This window comes from Gossypium hirsutum, chromosome D09 (assembly GCF_007990345.1).
Source record: "Gossypium hirsutum isolate 1008001.06 chromosome D09, Gossypium_hirsutum_v2.1, whole genome shotgun sequence".
Lineage (NCBI taxonomy): Eukaryota > Viridiplantae > Streptophyta > Magnoliopsida > Malvales > Malvaceae > Gossypium > Gossypium hirsutum.
In genome coordinates, this window is record NC_053445.1 from 38,192,695 (window position 1) to 38,213,840 (window position 21,146).

General features: G+C 36.2%; 2 protein-coding genes across 4 annotated transcripts; both read left to right on the forward strand.

The window, feature by feature from the left end:
* Positions 1 to 1,512: 1,512 nt before the first annotated feature.
* On the forward strand, positions 1,513 to 3,124 carry LOC107892904 (capsanthin/capsorubin synthase, chromoplastic). The gene has a single exon (XM_016817923.2). The coding sequence runs from the start codon at positions 1,568 to 1,570 to the stop codon at positions 3,059 to 3,061; it is 1,494 nt and encodes a 497-aa protein (XP_016673412.1). The 5' UTR covers positions 1,513 to 1,567; the 3' UTR covers positions 3,062 to 3,124.
* Positions 3,125 to 13,834: 10,710 nt separating this feature from the next.
* LOC107891534 (OVARIAN TUMOR DOMAIN-containing deubiquitinating enzyme 6) lies at positions 13,835 to 19,439 on the forward strand. 3 transcript variants are annotated; one of them, XM_041100553.1, is made up of 9 exons: positions 13,835 to 14,144; positions 14,521 to 15,516; positions 15,930 to 16,091; positions 17,554 to 17,631; positions 18,014 to 18,092; positions 18,187 to 18,332; positions 18,543 to 18,608; positions 18,706 to 18,880; positions 18,983 to 19,439. In XM_041100553.1, the coding sequence occupies exons 2-9, from the start codon at positions 14,830 to 14,832 to the stop codon at positions 19,222 to 19,224; spliced, it is 1,635 nt and encodes a 544-aa protein (XP_040956487.1). In that variant the 5' UTR covers positions 13,835 to 14,144; positions 14,521 to 14,829; the 3' UTR covers positions 19,225 to 19,439. The 3 variants fall into 3 exon arrangements, with proteins under 3 accessions (XP_040956487.1, XP_040956488.1, XP_040956489.1); XM_041100554.1 differs by having other exon boundaries at positions 13,857 to 14,144; positions 14,633 to 15,516; XM_041100555.1 differs by having other exon boundaries at positions 13,928 to 14,144; positions 14,643 to 15,516.
* The last annotated feature ends 1,707 nt before the right edge of the window (positions 19,440 to 21,146 follow it).

The window sequence follows — 21,146 nt, forward strand, 5'->3', positions numbered from 1 at the left end:
TTAAAAACTTCTATTATATATCAATTCTAATCTGATGTCCTTAATAGTCATTTTTTATTCTCACCTCACTGCTATAGTTGCGTTTGAATCCAAACACACACTCCACCATTGTTTCTAATCTCACTGCTATAGTATCCAATCTCTCCGCTACAGTAACTAATCTCACCGCCACCGCTATTTTTAACTTCACTGGAAGTAAATACACTGCCTATCCAAACTAAGCCTTAGTTTAGATGGTTCGGCTTTTTTCTGTCCATGAAAAAATTAGCCCAAAAACATAAAAACATGGTCATTGTTAGACCTGTCAACGGTCGGGTTACGAAAGTCCGTTTAAAAAGTGGGAGGGTTTGGAAAAAAAAATAGGTCCGAAAAATAGGCTTGAGAAAAAATAAGCCTGTTTTCAAGCCTCGAGTAAGGTTTTTTTGGTCTGGACCAAGCCCAAATTTGGAAAAAAAGACCTGCTATTTTGTTGCTATTTTTTCCACTGTTTTGCTCTACTATTTTATTGTTATTGTTTGGATATTGTATAACTCTTGTCTTATTGTTAATTTTGTTACTATTTTAGACGCATTTGTTTGTTAAGTTGCAGTGTTATTTAAGTATAAAGATTTTTTTAAAATTTATTTTCAATTTGTTGGGAAACATTAATTTTAATATTTTTAGTATTTTTGATGTATTATATTTTAAATTTTTTATATAAAAAATTTTAATATGGGCCGAGCCTGGCCGGACCCGGGTTTAGCATTTATAATTCGGGTCAAGCTTGGACAAAAAATTAAGCCCGTTTTTTGGGCAGGACCCGAGGCTATCAAATGAGCCTAGAATTTTGTTAGGGCCTAACCCATGGACAAGTCTAGTGACAGTTCACAGTTCGACTGTAGCTCAAAATGGTTCGACTGTGGTTCAAACAATTTAATTATTTTTTCCGGATGTGTATCTCGATCGATTTTCGATTCAATCATTTCAATCGGTTATTGTTTAAATTTTATAATAAATTTTATGTCAATTCTTTTGTATTTATATTAAAAATGATTTAGAATTTGGTTTTGTTTAATATAAGTAAAATGTTAAAAAAATAAGAATAATAATTTTTATAATTTGAAATTTATATTTATCAAACTGTTTAGTTATTTATTGTACTTAATTTTCTTACTGTAATATATCAAATATATTTTTATTAAAGATGACCTTCTCAAGTGGGAAGTAGAAAAGGGTCCAAGCTGTTTGACATAGCAAAATGAGAAAACGACAAGGCACTAGCTTTACATCCAATCATTCACCGCCGCGTAATTCTCCTTTGCCTAATTTTGGCCGCCCCATTATTTGCCTAATTCAACCATTAGAAAACTGCATATTTCCAACTCTATCTAACCAACCCATATGCTCCAAAACCAAAAACCTCTCACAGATGAAGCATCTGTAAGTGGCATTTATAATGGAGGCCAAAACATGACAACATAAACTATTCTATATCACATGCTTCATTAAATGCCAAATTTATCACTTGTTCCAGCCGTTACAAAACAGTTCATTTCTCTCTGTATCCACTTCCCTTTTCCTCCGATTCATGGGAACCTTGGTTGGGCCAGTTTTATCAGCTTTTACAACCAGCAAGGATCGACCACTCTTCCCTTCTCCCACTGCTTCTCTTCCTTCTTCAAAACCCCATTTAACAACATCAAGGAAGATTCATCATCATGAGATCAACACCAGCAGGTTTGGTAACTTCCTCCACTTAAAACCAGAGTCGAAACCCGGGTGCTTAGATTCCGATCTTCCATGGTTCAACCCTTCGGATCGGCCGTGCTTCGATGTCATCATTATCGGCACTGGACCCGGTGGTCTCCAGCTCGCCGAGCAAGTATCCCAATACGGAATCAAGGTATGTTGTGTGGATCCTTCACCGCTTTCGTTTTGGCCTAATAATTATGGAGTGTGGGTGGATGAGTTTGAGAGCTTAGGACTAGTGGAATGTCTAGACAAGATATGGCCTATGACTTGTGTCTATATTGATGATCATAAGACCAAGTATTTAGACCGGCCTTATGGTAGGGTCTCTAGGAAGATACTCAAGACAAAATTGTTGGAGAATTGTGTCTCAAATTCTGTTAAATTTCATAAAGCTAAGGTTTGGCAAGTGAAACATGAGGAATTCGAGTCTACCATTCAGTGCGATGATGGCAGTGAGCTTAAGGCGAGCTTAATCGTAGATGCTAGTGGTTTCAATAGCAGTTTCGTTGAGTATGATAAACCTAGGAACTATGGGTATCAAATTGCTCATGGTATTTTAGCTGAGGTTGATAGTCATCCTTTTGACTTGGATAAGATGGTTCTCATGGATTGGAGAGATTCCCATTTAGGAAACGAACCTTATTTTCGGGTTAACAACTCGAAGTTAGCAACGTTTCTATATGCAATGCCATTCGATTCGAACTTAATATTTTTGGAAGAGACTTCTCCGGTTAGTCGACCTGTGCTATCTTATTCAGAGATCAAGAGAAGGATGGAAGCAAGGCTTAGACATCTAGGAATTAGAGTTAGGAGAGTGATAGAAGATGAAAAGTGTTTGATTCCAATGGGTGGTCCTCTCCCTAGAATCCCTCAAAATGTAATGGCTATAGGTGGGATTTCTAGGGTAGTCCATCCATCGACTGGGTACATGGTGGCTCAGACGATGGCGTTAGCGCCACTCGTGGCGGAGGCTATTGCAGAATGTCTTGGTTCGACGAGGATGATACGAGGGAAACCGCTTTACCATAAAGTATGGAACGGATTGTGGCCGATTGAGAGGAGACTTAGCAGAGAATTTTGTTGTTTTGGCATGGAAACCTTGCTGAAGCTTGACTTAGTGGGAACAAGGAATTTCTTTGAAGCATTCTTTGATTTGGATCCATATTATTGGCATGGGTTCCTCTCTTCAAGGCTGTCTCTTCATGAACTTGCTTCTTTTAGCTTGTCTTTGTTCGGACATGCCTCCAATTCTTCCAGGCTTGATATTATGTCAAAATGCCCTGTTCCTTTGGTTCGAATGTTGGGAAATCTAGCTCTCCAAGTCATTTAGTGATGGAAGATTTGATCAATGAGTGCACCATTTTGTATGCTTTCTTTTTCATTCTTTCTTATGTGGGAATGTATGAAATTATTTGAATGCTCTGGATCACCTTTTAAGTGTTGTTCCAATAGGGTCGGAAGCGTGTAAATTATTGTACTAAAAAATCACACAAAGTTCAATTCCCAGGGAAGAAAGGTGGATCACATGGATCTCTTAAATACCAAGTCTTTCCTTAGACAGAATATCCCTTCTATAGTAATTTAATAGCACAATTAAATACTACTATTATACCCTCAAATATTGAAAGAAAAATAGGACAATAAAGAACACAAGAGTTTTAACGAGGTTCGGTAAATTATACCTACGTCCTCGGGCACTAACACCAGATGATAACTTTACTATCTTCAAAGTATTACAAACAAATAGAATTCCTTAAGAATTCTCAAATGGGAGAAAAAGAAAACTAAGAGAGAAAGATTGGTTGGGATGAATTGAAATGAGAAATGAGAAGGCCTATTTATAGTTGAGGTTCAAGGACCAAACAATAAATAGCCCATTATCTCGAGGACCAAAAAAAAATTATCCCTTGCCACTTTTCCAAAGTTGGTGGTTGTCATTATTGATTGTCTCCCATTAATGTTAATGGCAACCATTATTAATTGTCTTCCATTAATGTTAACAATCTCCACCTTGAAGATTTGATTAGGATAATCACATCTTCACACACTTCCTTCAACTCCCCAAATTCGATAAAGCTATCTTTTGTAGTGCCTACAAATGCGCTCTCGAGCGCCATACACCTGAAGGTGCTCAAATTCTCAGGATGTTAATCAAGTTCAAACAATGATTAAACTTGATTGTTGTTACCACCTTGGTCATCATATCTGCGGGATTATCTGCTGTCGGAATCTTCTGAAGTAGAATTTTTCCTTTTTCAAAGACTTCCCGCACAAAGTGATATCTTACGTCGATATGCTTGGTTCTTGAATGATAGACTTGATTTTTCGCTAAATGAATAGCGCTCTGACTGTCACAATATAAACTTATGTGACTTTGAACAACTCCTAAGTCTTTCAACAATCCATTAAGCCAAATAGCCTCCTTAACAGCTTCTGTAACTGCCATATATTCTGCCTCTGTAGTAGACACAGCTACTGTAGACTGTAAGGTAGACTTCCAACTCACTGGGGCTTTCGCAAGAGTAAACAGATACCCCGTAGTTGAACGACGTTTATCTAAATCACCAGCAAAGTCAGAATCAACATATCCAACTACAAACTGACCAAGTGCTTCATCCTGTTCAAAAATTAAACCAACATCTACGGTTTTTCGAAGATACCGTAGAATCCATTTCACAACTTGCCAATGTCCTTTTCCAGGATCATGCATATACCTGCTCACAACTCCAACAGCTTGTGAAATGTCAGGCCTCGTACACACCATTGCATACATCAAACTCCCAACTGCATTAGCATATGGGACTTTCGCCATATATTCTCTTTCATCTTCAGTCTTCGGAGATAATTGAGCACTAAGTTTCAAATGAGAAGCAAGTGGGGTACTTACATGTTTTGTGTTTTCATTTACACCAAAACATTGTAATACCTTTTTCAGATATTGCTTCTGATTTAAACAGAGCTTGCCTCTCGGTCTATCTCTACTTATCTCCATGCCGAGAATTTTCTTGGCCTCACCTAGATCTTTCATCTCGAACTCTTGATTCAACTGAGCCTTCAGCTTATCTATCTCATTTTGGCTCTTCGAAGCGATTAACATATCATCAACATACAAGAGTAGATAAATGAAAGATCCGTCATGCAGCTTCTGTAAATATACACAATTGTCATATTTGCTTCTTGTGTACTTCTGCCTTCTCATAAAGCTATCAAATCGCTTGTACCACTGCCTCGGGGATTGCTTCAATCCATATAGCGATTTGTTAAGCTTACAAACCCAATTTCTACCACCAGCATCTGTGTATCCTTCTGGCTGAGTCATATAGATCTCCTCTTCTAACTCACCATGCAAGAAAGCCGTCTTAACATCAAGTTGAGCTAGCTCCAAATTCAACTGTGCTACCAAGGCCAACAAAATTCTAATAGAGGAATGCTTCACAATAGGGGAAAATACATCAGTGTAGTCAATTCTCTCCTTCTGAGCGTAGCCTTTAGCTACCAATCTTGCCTTGTAGCGAATATCCTTCTTGCTAGGAGATACATCTTTCTTTACGAATACCCACTTGCATCCGATTGCCCTTTTACCTTTCGGTAATTGCGCCAACTCCCAAGTATTGTTCTTCCGGAGAGACTGCATTTCTTCATCCATGGCGCTTTTCCATTTATCACTTTCTAAGCTTTGCATTGCTTCTTGATAAGTGATAGGAATATCATCAACAACGGGAAGGGCGTAGGCCACCATATCAGTAAATCGAGCAGGTTTACGAATTTCTCTCCGTGGCCTTGCAACTGCAACTGGTTCTGGTGTACTTAGTGGTTCTTGGGTCAGAACCTCTTCAACCTCTAATTCCTCCATTGTGGCTGGAGAATTAGACTTATTAACTAGGCAAATCCCCATCTGCTCAAACTCCAACTATTTTGGAGTACACTCCACCTGCTGTAGAGTATTGCTCGTCTGAATATCTTTATCTGCTACCTTTTTCAATGTGGCAGATTCATCAAAGGTAACATCTCTGCTACAGATCATTTTCTTTGTGCTTAAGCACCAAAGACGAAATCCCTTCACTCCAGAAGTGATTCCCATAAAGAGAGCTTTCTTTGCCCTCGGATCTAACTTTGACTCCTTCACATGGTAATATGCAGTGGTTCCAAACACATGTAAGGAATCATAATCTGTAGCCGGTTTTCCAGACCATACCTCCATAGGAGTTTTTCTTTCTAATGCAGATGATGGCAAACGATTAACAAGATGGCCAGCGTATGTCACAGCCTCAGCCCAAAATTGCTTGCCCAACCCAGCATTGGACAACATACATCGAACTTTCTCCAGCAATGTTCGATTCATACGCTCTGCCAATCTATTCTGCTGTGGTGTATCCCTAACTGTGAAGTGTCGAACAATACCATACTCTTGGCACACATCGAAGAACGGATCACTTTTATATTCCCCTCCATTGTCCGTCCTAAGCCGCTTGATTTTCTTGCCAGTCTGGTTTTCGATCATAGTTTTCCATTTAAGAAAAACTCTAAGCACTTCATCCTTAGTTCTCATGGTATACACCCAAACTCTTCTGGAAAAGTCATCAACAAAAGTAACAAAGTAGTGTTTTCCTCCCAATGAAGGTGTCTTGGAAGGCCCCCACACATCTGAGTGAACATATTCCAAAATACCTTTTGTATTATGGATAGCAGTACCGAATTTCACTCTCTTTTGCTTTCCCAGAACACAATGCTCGCAAAATTTTAATTTGCAAGCCTTTGCACCTTTCAACAATCCTTACTTTGCCAGAATTTGCAAGGATTTTTCGCTGGCATGTCCCAACTTCATATGCCACAACTGTATTGAGTCCAATTCTTTGTTGCCGGAAGCTGCAGCGACTGCTCCAATAACTGTACTACCTTGGTAGTAATACAAGTTATTTTTCCTGATGCCCTTCAATATCACAAGTGCGCCAGATGTCACTTTCAAAACCCCATCTCTCATAGTAACAACTGAACCATTGGATTCCAAGGCTCCCAATGAGATGAGATTTTTCTTCAAACTGGGCACGTACCGAACATCAGTCAGAACTCTGGTTGATCCATCTTTATTCTTTAATTGGATTGAACCTATCCCAACAGTTTTACAGGCATTGTCATTGCCCATATAAACAACTCCTCCATTTAGTTCTACTAAATCAGAGAACCACTCTCGGTTAGGGGACATATGATAGGTACAACCCGAATCCAATATCCACTCATCTGAATGGAACGACGATGATGATGCAACCAGTGATAGTTCAGAGTCACTAATATCATGCTTAGCAACACAAGCATCTACAGTAGCTTTTCCCTTATTCTTCAGCTTTGGATAATTTTTCTTCCAGTGGCCTTTCTCATGACAAAAAGCACATTCATCTTTCCCGAGTCTGGACTTTGACTTTGATCTCCCCTTTTGAGTTTTCTTCCGAGTGTATGAACGACCTCGGATTACTAAAGCTTCTGTATCTCTGATTGAGTTTTTCTGTTTGTCCTTCTTTCTTTGTTCATAACTGTATAAGGCCGCACAGACTTCGCTCAGAGATATATCACTCCTGCCATGAAGTAGAGTAGTTTCTAGGAACTCAAACTCCTCAGGAAGTGACCCCAATAGCATCAAAGCCAAATCTTCATCTTTGAATGTCTCATCCATATTCAGCAAATCAGTGACTAACTGATTAAATTTGGTGATGTGATCATTCATTGTGGTACTTGGGACGTATGTGAAGCGAAACAGTCTTTTCTTCAAGTGGAGCTTATTTTGACTGTTTTTCTTCAAAAAATTTTCTTCAAGTGCCACCCACAACTTATTTGCAGAAGTCTCCTTTGAAAAAGCATACCTCTGCTCTCGAGAAAGGCATGATCGAATTGTGCCACATGCCAACCGATTGATCGCCTTCCAATCTTTCTCCTGTACATCATCTGGTTTCTCTTCATCAATGGCAATGTCTAGACCCTGCTGAAAAAGGGCATCTAGAACCTCACTTTGCCACATACCAAAATGGCCCGTGCCATCAAAGATCTCCACGGCCAATCTTGCATTTGCAATTGTTGGTCTTGTCCACATGGACGATGTTGAAGCTCCTACACCGACCGTTTTCTCCATAATCTTTCAATATACCTAAGGAAATCTTTTCTGATGTGGAAGATCAGTTTAAACTGCAACCACAGAGCATACTACGATTAACCTTCGGCTCTGATACCACTTGTTGTTCCAATAGGGTCGGAAGCGTGTAAATTATTGTACTAAAAAATCACACAAAGTTCAATTCCCAGGGAAGAGAGGTGGATCACATGGATCTCTTAAATACCAAGTCTTTCCTTAGACAGAATATCCCTTCTATAGTAATTTAATAGCACAATTAAATACTACTATTATACCCTCAAATATTGAAAGAAAAATAGGACAATAAAGAACACAAGAGTTTTAACGAGGTTCGGTAAATTATACCTACATCCTCGGGCACTAACACCAGATGATAACTTTACTATCTTCAAAGTATTACAAACAAATAGAATTCCTTAAGAATTCTCAAATGGGAGAAAAAGAAAACTAAGAGAGAAAGATTGGTTGGGATGAATTGAAATGAGAAATGAGAAGGCTTATTTATAGTTGAGGTTCAAGGACCAAACAATAAATAGCCCATTATCTCAAGGACCAAAAAAAAATTATCCCTTGCCACTTTTCCAAAGTTGGTGGTTGTCATTATTGATTGTCTCCCATTAATGTTAATGGCAACCATTATTAATTGTCTTCCATTAATGTTAACATTAAGCACATTTTTTGATGTAAAATATACTAAAATTTTATGAATGAATTGATTATAACTTTTAATTTGAATGTGCTATTAGATTTTAATTTATACTAAATTATCATCACCATCAAAACTATCAAAGCTATTCCCATTGTAACCCAAATATTTTTCTTCAACATGTGTTGAATATCTCTTTTCACTCAATTGAAAACGAAAGTTTACGTTAAAAATTACGCGAAAAATGAATAAAAATGAAAGCCAGAGAAAACATTTTTTTATACACGTAATACAATTAAGGTTCTCAAAAGAGAGGAACGACTGATTAAAGGGAAACTTAAGGACAAATTTAGGCCTGTTATTTTGGAAATGTAAGGAAATAGGCTGTTTTTAGAGGAGGTGTTTCTTAAAACCTTCACCATCACTAAACCTAAATCCTAACCCTAAAATCGAGAAACCCAAGATAAAATTTCAGAAACTTAAAAATCCCAAGATAAAATTCACACATCTCATCCAATCTTTTTATCTTTAAAAATATTTTAGAAACCGCTTCTTGTTAGAAGCTTTTTTTTTTACTTATCATATCCAATCTTTTTCAACATTTTGAAATTATATTTCATATTCGGTGGTAGAATTTCCTATAAAATGAAGACATTTTGTGGAGAGGTATCTATAGTTAAATTCGGAGCAGATTATTTTCATAAGGAGAAAATTGTTGATGTTAAAAACCTATAGTTCAAAAATTGACCCAACAAAGTAAATTAGTTCAAGTATGTGCCGTTGTTTGAATTTGGATAATGTATACTTATTCTTCTGTATAATGTTTTCGTTTTAAACTTGTGAAATGAGTTTTTTGGGCAAAGATGAGTAGACGAACTACAACCCTTATTTATTACGACGGTCAAATTTGCAATACTGATATTGGGGTCGTTTTTGTATCAGTCCAATTTACAAAATTGGCTTTCAGCCGAAGCATAAAATTGAACGAGCTTCGATTAATAATTAGAAGGAAAGTGTCGACTTCAAGACGGAGAATAATTTCAAGCTTGAAATATAGATATCTAACGTCATTGAACCTTGTTAAATATGATATATTTAAGCTCAAAAGTGATAAAGATGTCGATGCAATGCTCCATACGCACTACTCTAGTGAAAATGCTATACTAGAGTTATTTGTCCACTTTGTCGATGTTGAGGAAGGTGGTCTAAATTCAAGAACAGTTTCAATAAACTTGTTTTGAGAATAGGAAGTAGAAAGTCCAATCTTGTTAAATATGATATATTTGAGCTCAAAAGTTCCACAGTGTTGTTACGTTTCAACTTTGGCGTATAATCGAGGTTAGTTGGTAACCTGAACTTGGAGACCCCAACACGACATCCCGTCAGTGCTTTTGATTTCAATTTCTGAAAGTTGATGTTCTATGTTGGAAATACTTATGCGGGTATGTCATCAAGTTACACTGGTGGGCAATCTGCAAGTAACATTAGTTTTAACATAAGGTTTACGAGAACGGGTGATATACTCCCTACAACCTACCCAACGAAGGGACATCCAACCCTATACTTGCAATTGGGGTCGATAACAAAGAGGAAGTATTATTATCTGAACCATAGGTCATTCCTATTGAACCAGAAAGGAGTGGTTCTGACGGTGAAGGTCCAAACAATACTAGAGGAACCTATCCAGATTTTACAACATGTACACTTTCACCCCACATGCTTAATGTCGACCTTGATGCTGAAGATGAGTTAGAATTTCCAAAACTTTCTCATAGAAGATCAGGCCATACGAGTTCTTCTACAAAATTTGGCAATTTACAAGTTAGAATGAAGTTTCCCTATAAAGATACTTTTGTTGTTGCAGTGAAGTGGTATAGCATAAAGTATAGGGTCAACTTCCATGTTAGAAAATTGCAAGCCAAAAAATATAAAACGAAGTGCGCAATTTGTGACAATAGATTTCAGTAGAAAATCATGACGTCTATGAGAAAGAAGATGAGGTTCTAAACAATTAAGAAATATAACGCTCCACATACTTGTGTTGTTATAGGTATGTCACAGGATCAACCAAAATTGGATTCTAACCTGGTCGCTAGCGTTGTCTTACGTATGGTGAAATACTTGTGTTGTTGCATGTATGTTACAGATCATCTGAAACTGGATTCCAACTTGACCTTTGACATTATCTTACCTATGGTGAAAACGAGTCCTAGGATTTTCATGTCGATTTTGATTGCTAATATTCATGGTCAGTACGATTACATTGTGTCGTACTGCGAGGCATGGATTGCAAAATAAAAAGGCTATGAAAAATATGCATAACGGGTGTGATAAACCATATAATAATTTGTGGAAATAGTTGAAGGTACCGAATTAGTATGTCCCAAGTATTGTCATCGGTCTACACGGAACCTGCGTATGATAGAAATCAAATGGTCCAAGGGAAAAGAATTTTCCATCGTCTTTTTTAGACATTCAAGCCATTGAAGCACTCTAGTATTGTAAGTCATTAGTCCAAATTGACCGCACATTCATGTACGAGAGACACGAGCATCAATTGTCGTTGGTTTTTGCACAAGATAATAACCGAAAAATCCAGCCAATAGCTTTTGCAATTGTTGAACAAGAAATCGTTGATGCTTGAGACTTCTTCTTGACTAAATTGAGAAGGCATATTAAGGCATATTGTGCCGTAACTCAATATATGCATCATTTTCTATAGGGCACCCGAAATACAAGTTGCAATTGATCAACATGGAAGCCTATGGGATCATACACACTATGGGTTTGTATACATCATATTGAGTCAAATTACATAGGCCAATTTCACAAGGATGTTGAGTGGTGATATGTTATTAACATGGTCATGGGTCGTTTGCCTTTTTGATACATAACTTAATTATTATTTGATAGTAATTGACTTTTCATGAAAGAAAGATGTAATCGTTACCATAAGATAGAATATGATCATATTGGAAGAATAGATTTATCCCAAAGAGATTAAGAATATCTTGTGAGGGTAACACACTTATGACAAGGCCATTGGACGAGCACTGTTCGAGTAGCTTTCATAATGATATGTAATTAGGGAGAACGCAGTCACGATGCTATAGTAGAATGAATTCATGACTGAATGAGTTTATAAGTACAAGGCGAAAAGCTAAAACTTAATTATAAATCATTTGAGCCCTAGTTATATTTGTCCAATCAATCCCTCTGCTAACTTGTTGAAACCAGAAATGAATTGCATACAAAATCAAATGAACATAAATAGATGAAAACGATAAAGTTAAAGAAATGAATCACATTAAGAAATTAATGTACTTTCTCACTAAGTATGGAAATGACTTAAGATTTAATTTAATTTTTTTTGAATTATTATTCAATCAAATAATTGACGTTCAAAAAATGAAATTAAATTAATTAGTCATTGCGAGTTCGTTGAATATGAAAATTAAATATAGTTTCTCATAAATTCATTTACCGTAAAGTTGCCATGACTTTAACAAGATTAGAATTTGACTGAGAAGATTATTTAATTAGAAAATTAATTTATCTAATTTTGATGGCAAAAGAGGCATGACAAGCGGGGTATTCATTGGTGTGAATGGAGGAATTTGTGCAATTTGAAAGAGGATGGGGGATTAGGATTTCAATGCCTATCAGAATTTAATTTGACATTATTAACAAAGCAAGGTTGGCGTCTAATTTGTTATCTTAATTATTTATTGGCAAGATCATTAAAGGCTAAATATTATCTAGAATCAGATTTTTTAAGTGCTAGTTTAGGCAATTTACTTTCATATCCTGGAAAAGTGTGTGAGCGGCGAAAGGGTTGTTAAAGAAGGGGTTGTGCTGGCGAATTAGATCAAGAAATCAAGTCTTGGTTTGGGAGGACGCGTGTGTGCCAAGTGCTGTGGATTTCAAAATCCAAACACGAGCAAATGACCAGCATAAATGTTATGTGTCGGATTTAATCAACCAAATTGCTAATTGTTGGAAGGAAGGGTTAATTAAAGCTACATTTAATGAACAAGAGGTTGATAGGATCTTATGTATTCCTCTGCCATGCGCACCACAGGAGGACAGGTTGGTATGGTGATGTAAGGCTTCTGGTGAATACTCGGTAAGGAGTGGATACAAAATACTAATACAAGAAACATACTGATTACTCTCAACAATGAACAACATGATTACAACACTTTTTACAAAAGACTTCGGTTCTTGGATCTACCTTCTAAAATAAAAATGATGAATTAAAGGATATTTAACAGTTATTTTCCTACTAAATATAATCTATACCAAAGGAGGTTGGTAAGATCTGTGAATTATCCCAAATGTATAGGCGAAGTGGAAAATGTTGAGCATGCTTTCTAAGATTGCTCAATTGTTTACTGCTTATTATTTTGTGTTAACATTCTCATTTGTCTTACATACTTAGTAATCTTAATTAGGTTAATTAGTCACTTCAATTCACTTTTAATTATTTCAATCACCAACTTGCCAAACTGATAGTTTCACAATTTTTGCTTGACTTATATAGTCCTTATGGAGATGATAACTCTATACTTACTACTTTATTACATATTGATGACTGTGTGCGCTTGCACATTATTCGATAATCTTGTGTCACTTACTCATATCCAACTTCAATGCAAATGCTCCTTTACATTTATCCTCCATATACTTATCTTTTAGGGAGCATAAGACTTCATATGCTATAAGAATATTATCAGAAATAAGCCTTCCTAGAATGAAAGCACTTTTGAGCTTAATCTATACAGTGATCCAACACACCTTGAAATCTATTGAAAATAACTTTAGAAATAATTTTGTATAGCACTGAGCATAAACTTATTGGTCGCAACTAAGGCATGCTAAAAAGATTAGAGACTTTGGGAAGCAATACTATAGAAGTACGATTAATATCTTTCAAACCTAATTCACGATTCAACACTATAATACAATACAATATAATATCTACGAATTTGATTTATTATTCGCATTAAATATGATATTATTATCCTAATTTGGATTCAGATTAATTAAATTTTATATCAAATAACTAAATAATTAAATATTTGTATTTAGTAAATATAAAAATATTTTTGATAAAAAAATAAAAAAAAATAAAAATGAATTTGAATATGTAAATTTATCATCCACAAACAAAGGAGCTTAGCATGGTCTTAGCTTGAGGGGAAGTAAAGCAAGGAATAAAGTCTCATAAAGCAAACTGAGAAAACAACAAAGTACTATCCTTCTCACCCAATTAAAGACGGCCACGTCACACTCCTCAATTTAATCCCCTGATGTACAAATCCCACACCTGCTCCACCGGCCTACTCCCCACGTGTCAGCTTCTCGGCGACGAGCCACCCCGTCGTCGACGTTTAAAAAGCAGCCAGCCTCCCATTTTCTCTTTATAAAGCGACTTTTCTCAATTTTTTTTTCTTTTCTTTATTTTCTTTTTTTCTGCCTTTAAATACTCTTCTTTGCCTTCCTACTTATCTCCTTTATTTGCCTTGTTGCCTTTCGTCAAAACAAAAACCCTAACCCAGAAAATAGATAAAATACCCATCTTTTTTTTTTCTTCTCTTGCGGATCTAAACTGGGTTTCCAAAACCTTTCTCTCTCTGTTTAAAGGTGAGTTTTTTTTCTTTTCCTTTTTATTTTGATTTCGATTTATTGATTGGTTTTTATTTCTGGGACTTTCTTGATCGGGGATTGGTTCTTTTGGGTTTTGATATTTGCTTGATTTTTGTGTTATTTTGTTACCCTTTTTTGTATGCTTGGTTGATTGCTGAGAAATGGTAGGAAATTATCAGTAATTTAATTGTAGAGAAATTTTTTTATTAATTATATATATGATAGGATAATAGAGAGGGTTTGTGGTTATTAAGATCATTTTTAGCCGTTTCCTACCTTTTCTTGGGAATCAAACAAGGTTTTGGTAGATATAGTTTTCATGTTTTGGTTGATATTCTTTTTTCTTGGAAATTTGCGCGGTTGTTGATTGCAGCTTGGGCTAGTGAAGGTGAATTTTGGGGAATTTTTTCTGGGTATAAAATATCGAGTACTTTGAGGGTTTTATTGTTTAAAGTACGAGGTCTGGGTCTCATGAGAATTGTCAGGGGAATGCAGAGATTGTTTCGTGAGGAGGCAAACGTGCTGGGCTGGAAGAAATCCTTCAGCCAAGGGATTGGCATTACCGCGCCCAAGGCAAGAAAACGAGACAAAACTATGAGTCTCGGTCTCTAAATTTAGGGGGTTTTGGAAAGGAAGAATTAGGGCTAGTGCTTCTCATTGAGAATAATTATCATCAAAAGCAATGACTCGCATTTTGGTTCAACGAGGTTCCACTGGCAGCTCTTCTTCAAATCCAAGCCGATCTTCTTCTTTGCCTGGGCCATCTTCTTCTCGGGCAGAGCCACAAGTTTCTTCCCTTCAGGTTCCACCAGCTTCAAGAGATGATGAAGTTAGTGAGGAAGTGCAGGAACAAATTGCTTCGGATGAAATTTTAGAGTGTTACAGTAATGAAAATAAGGCCACAGAAAGTGATGATCCTTCGCCAGAAAACTTGCGTAATGATCGGAACATAACTTCAAGTGATGCACTTGCTGAGGCTGAACAAGTGAACACGCTTGATGCCTCAGGTCCGTGCGATGTAATGAATGATTTGGGTGGGTTGAGGATTTCAAAAACAGTTGTGGCTGAAACTGAAGGTTCAAGCAATGATCCCTTACCTTTCGGAAATGGAAGTTCATATCCGCCTCCACCGCCTGTTCCACCTCCTAAACCTTCAGCAGCTAATTCGAATTCAAGAAGATTTGCCTCAGGAAGTTCAAATCCTGTTCGTGCTGGATCATCTAGAAGAGCTGTTGCCTGGCCCACTGTTTCAATAAGGACATCACCGTCTGGGTCACGTCCATCTTCTCCTAGATCTCATGGTGAGAGTGAGGGTTACAATAGTGCTGATGAGCAGAATCCATGCTTTGTATCCTCCTACAATGATGCAGTAAGTTATTCTGAATAATCAAATCCTTAGTGTGTTTCATGTAGATTATCTACATATCATCTTTTTCGGAAATTCTCATATCACTGGCATGGGAAAATCTGATATAATTATATGCTATCGTACCATGTTTTTTTTTCCTTGTAAGACTACCCCAGTTGACTTCAGTTTCCTAAGTTTTGTATATAATAGGTTGCTACTTCTGCGTGCATTTTTCTATTTTGTTGTAGATAAGCCATGTTTTCTTATATTGAATATTGAACTTGTAATTTATGATGTTTTCTTATGTTTGAATGAAATGTTCTGTACACTTATTGTTCTTTTTGAAGTGATATGAGCTGAAGTTAATGCCTAGTTTTGTGGTTTGGTTTTCGACATCAGATTCACCTTTTTCTGGTTTATTGCACCTGGTCCAGGAAAGAGAACGCCAATTCGAAATAGATATCAGACGAGCAAAAGGCTTAGAAGTTAAACGGATGCTAGAAGATGGGAACTGCCTCTTCCGTGCTGTTGCTGATCAAGTGTATGGGGACTCTGAAGCTTATGATTTAATTCGACAAATGTGCATTGATTACATGGTATGTATATCTCTTACCTGAGTTTTGATTTTTAAATTACGTGCCATAAGATTCTATTACTTTTATTATAGGTGCTAGACAGTCACTCTGTGGCATGCTAATCTCAATTTGAATGAAACAGTTGGGTGAAAATTCTCTTAGAAATGGAAAACCATGAATTATTAGCTACCAACGCCATCTCTAGAGTTGATTAGAGAGTTGGAGTTTCTAATGAATTGTTTACTTGTGATATTCACGTTTGGTTAGTTGCAACATAAGTAGATTTTCGCTTCACATTTTCTGGATGCAGGAGATGAATAGTGAATCCTAAAATATGGAAAGAGGAATAGACTTTCATTAATCTGGGATTCCAAAATTAACATCGTAAAATGAAGGCTGAATGTTCCTGTTTTTCTCAAGTATCAAATCCTCAGCTGTAAATTCTGATAGCATATAAATAGAACTATCGTCATTAGTTAGCTTAGAGTTTTGAGCATAATTACAGGACAGTGGTGTCGTAGAGTTGTAGCAACAAATTTTTTTTTTTTTTTTTATATTTACAGTAACACAGTTCTGTATCTAGTATCCTTCTTTGTTATCTTTGTCCAATGAGTAAGACCAAATCTTAGGCTTTTAGGGATGATTGAAAGCAAATGGATTTATCAACATGCAGTTGCAATGTCTTTGGTATATTCCTCTTCTAAGCACTGTTAAGGGCTAGTTTACCATTGAGGTTGAAAAGTGCTGTGAAAAAGTGCTTTAGAACAGTGCATTTGAAAATTTTGATAGTATTTACCATTACTGTCAACAGTGCTTTTGGGGAGATAAAATGCCTATTTTTGTAGACATGATTTTGTAAAGTGTAAGATTTAATCAGGGGTTGGTAATTTCATTGAAAAACACTTCTCCAAAAGCCAAAAGCTAAAAATTTTTACTTTTTGGCTTGGGTTAAAATCCTAGATTAAAATAAAGATTTGGTTTAAAAAGCCGCTTGTTTACCAAACTTTTTTGTTTTAAACCATGGTTTGGGTTGAAAAGTGCTTTTCAACCTCAATGGTAAACAAAGCCTAAGCACTCTTCTAGTTCCTGTTAAGCTTTGTTAGTTGAATCTCTGTTACCTGTCAAACTCAGATAATTGGTTGCCTGCATGTTTTGTCCACGTCAGTAAACCCCATGCTGATGCATCAAATGTAACTTGGTTCTAGGGATAATTGTAGAACAAAGAATGATCTTGTTCTCTCTTTTTTAATATTTGAATCAGATTAAATTTTTGGATGTGACTAAAAAGGAGCATGATATATATTTTTTATTTTGGACCACTGTTAACATTTTTTATTTGTTTTGAAGTGTAGATAATTCCTAGCTTTCTTGATTACAATTTGCATTATTTTTGGTGCTTCAATCACATTAATTTTGAGGTGCTTGAGTAGCATGATTATGATTATTTTTTGGGATGAATGCTTATCTTTAATTGTTCATCCAGGAGCGAGAGAGGGATCACTTTTCTCAGTTTATAACAGAAGGTTTTACATCTTATTGTAAGAGGAAAAGAAGAGATAAGGTATGCAGAGGCATTTTATAATTGATTGTGTACTAACTTAATGTTCATACTTGAGAGCATATCATTATTTGTTTTTGAAATTTGCATGAGGGTTATGGCTCATCCTTGGTTCCGTTGATAATGGTGATCTGGATATTTTATTTTGAACTTTTTAGTCCATATCCAAGATTGCTAGCACTCTATTTGATGAATTCAAAAATGTTGAGTCAAGTAACCTTCTAGATGATGCATTCTTCTCTGCCAAAGTAATATCTTGATTCTCCCATCACCATTTTGTTTGCTAATCCATTTCCCTTTGTCTAATCCATTTTCCTTTTACTGGGTTAGGTGCATTGTCTATTTAAATGTTTTGAAAGCATCTGTTCTTTTATCTTGGATACAGGTCTATGGGAACAACGTGGAGATTCAAGCGTTATCTGAAATGTATAACAGACCTATCCATATCTATTCCTACAGCATAGGTGATGCTCAACTGATGGTTTTGATGATTGATTTTTTATAGTTTTGTGTTCTTCCATCTTCATACCTTCTACGGACAAATATTATTTGATGCAGAACCTATCAACATATTTCATGGAAGCTATAATTCCGACACACCTCCCATAAGACTGAGCTACCATCATGGGAATCATTACAACTCCCTTGTTGATCCTCGTCGTTTGACAGTTGGTGCTGGGCTTGGATTTAGCTGTCTTCGAGGGGTGCGTCTAAATTCCTTTCACATGTTTCTTTTTCTGCTTTCTTGGTTCTTTGTTTCTCGGTTAGAACATGCTTATTGCTTTCGGTCATGCTATGGAATTGAATTCGTATGCAAGGCTTCAATGGCATAATATTTTCAATTTGAATATGGAGTTTGAATGAATTAGAATCACAAATTGGATTTATGGTATCGACTGTGCTCGGATGTGCAGGCAAATGTGGACAAGGATCAAGTCAAGGCCGCTATTAAATCTCAACAAGACCAGCAGATAGACAATGCAAGTAGTTTTTGATAGTTTGAGATTAGTTTTTTACTGTGTGTCTAGGATGGTATTGTAACTAACAGAATCTTGCTTCAACTTTGTATACCATCAGGCACTCCTGGCTGAGGGTCGATTTTACTCTGATCTTGAACTTACTGAGAAGGAAATTGAGCGAATGGTTATGGAAGCATCTCGAGCTGAATACCTTGCCAGTGACAAGTTTAAGCCACAAGTGGGCCATAAAGAATCGTCTACTTCAACTGCTGAACCATCATCGTCTGGAGCTAGTGAGTATTCTAGAGATTTCAAAACATCATGTTGGTGTTCTCTTATTGTCTGTCATGAATATGATCATACATTGTTCTGAATTATTTGTGGACACTGGACAGGAACAGGGACAGGGCCTGCAGGCAGTGAAACCAAACTGGAGGGCTCAAAAGAGCATGGTTTGCAGGATAGTGTTCTCAGCAGTGGCATGCAATTACTACTGTCAATGGGATTCAGTTATTTGCAGGCAAATGAAGCTTATAGCATATTTGGGGATGACGTAGATTCCATGGTCTGTTATCTCATAGAAACCGGCAGTAGCAGCAGAAGCAAAGGCAAGGCAACAGATTTAATCATAGACTAGTCCCCAAAAACTTTTAAAAGAACAAACAGTAGTAGCAGGCTGGCTGTGCAGAGCGTGGTATAATTGAACATAATATTGGCCTCTTTCTCCCTCGTTGTAGCCTTGGTGAAAATAGATAGAACAATTCTTATCTACTGAGAACAAAACATCGAACGATTAGATGTGTTTGAACTAAATTCCAAATCAATAAAATGCATTATTAGCTTAGCATCCAATATCATCTTTTTTGGTTATATGCTTCTGTATATTCATCTATTTTATTAGGTTGACTAGCTGCATCTGCATGGTTTGTAGAAATTTGAAGTGCGTTCATCAGTTTTGAATCATTAGACGATAGATCATAAATGTAGTTTTCTTGAATGAAAGGAACAAATGGAAACTACACAACACATCCAAATGCAAGAGTTCCCTCGAAGGCTACCTTTGCAATAGCTCATGCACCCAGAATCCAGTCCGAGTCTACCTTTCGAGTAGTAAAAAGCTTGAATTCGTAATTAACTTGAAACTCACGATCGAGGTTCAAAAGTAACAAATCCAACTGTTTTAACTAGATTGATAAAATGAATCTATATATCATTGTGTTGCTAGGTCTTTGGTACTCTCTTTTTGAGGTTTGTTTCTTTGGAGTTCTCCTCATCTTCTTCGGATTAGGATTCTTCCTTTCTCATCACTTTACTTCGTATAATGTTTATCCTCTACTTATGATTGAAGCTTTCTTTCGAGCGCTTCTTTGCTTCTCCCCCCCCCCCCCGCCCCCTTTATTTATTTATTTATTTATTTAATATTTGGGTTTTACCTAAATTCACGATCCCGATGATGGAGCTCTACCCTTAAAGCATCCAATCTTCACATTGGGCTTGGTTTTTGGTAGCAATTTTCCTTGGCCTTGATTTCTTGATATCCAAATATTTTCGTGTAGGCTTCTCTGTTTTTGTTTTACTATCTTCATTAGATAAGATTTTAGCGAAGTCTTCAATCTTTTATGTACAAATGTGAGACCGCAATTTGGAAATATTAGACTCGGGCTTAAATAATTGTTCTTTGTAATTTGGTTACTACATGAATTGATTATCTGAGTAAAGTTTCATAGGCGTAAGTCAAGTCCGAATTACGTAACAATTTTTATGTGCAAAATTTTATTGTTCATATTGTTGTGTTTCCGATAACATGACCCAAAGTGTATTCAATTTCCCTAAACAATCATATAGCTCTTTATGGTGCTTCTACAAAGAATTATTTATGTTTGCATTTACATAGCTCAAGCAATGTTGTTCGACTCTTTTCCATCAATAATGCAAATTGTAATAACATTATAATTTATCTAATTAATACGTGAATTTATAATCACATAAAGAAACTACACATATTAATAAATGATTATTTCGACCATCAATTTAACTTAACAAAGTTTTATAAAGAGTAAATAATTAAATCAATTTTGAGTGTGTAACATTAACTCAATGAAAAACATCTCATGTATTATTAAAGTTACCACAGGGCAATCTTTAATAGAAATATACATGAATTTGTTGCTGTATCCAAGAATTTTCTTGGTGTATCGGCATCAATAAGCACCTACTGACCATGGGAAAATCGGGTCGAGGCATTACCATGCTTTCACCCAAGGACCATAAAATTTCACCAAAACATATTTTGAGTTTCGAACATCCTTGTATATAGACAGACCATACCATCACAAACCCACATGAACTTGCTTTAAACTACATAAAAACCCATTTTATTTATAAACTAAGGTTTATGAAATGTGATTGGGCAACTTTTCTAAACCTTAACATTATTTTTCTAAAACCCATCAAAACCTTTAATTCTAGATTTTACTTCAAAAATTAAGACTCTCATTTGTTTGAACTGAGAACAGAATTTATACAAAGCCATAATCCCAAAATCTAATCTAGTAAGAA

Coding starts and splice junctions, on each gene's coding strand:
- LOC107892904 (XM_016817923.2), top strand. CDS start 1,568: ATGGGAACCTTGGTTGGGCCAGTTTTATCAGCTTTTACAACCAGCAAG.
- LOC107891534 (XM_041100553.1), top strand. CDS start 14,830: ATGACTCGCATTTTGGTTCAACGAGGTTCCACTGGCAGCTCTTCTTCA. Junction 17,632..18,013: donor AGAGGAAAAGAAGAGATAAG/GTATGCAGAGGC, acceptor TCTTGGATACAG/GTCTATGGGAACAACGTGGA. Junction 18,333..18,542: donor GATTTAGCTGTCTTCGAGGG/GTGCGTCTAAAT, acceptor TCGGATGTGCAG/GCAAATGTGGACAAGGATCA.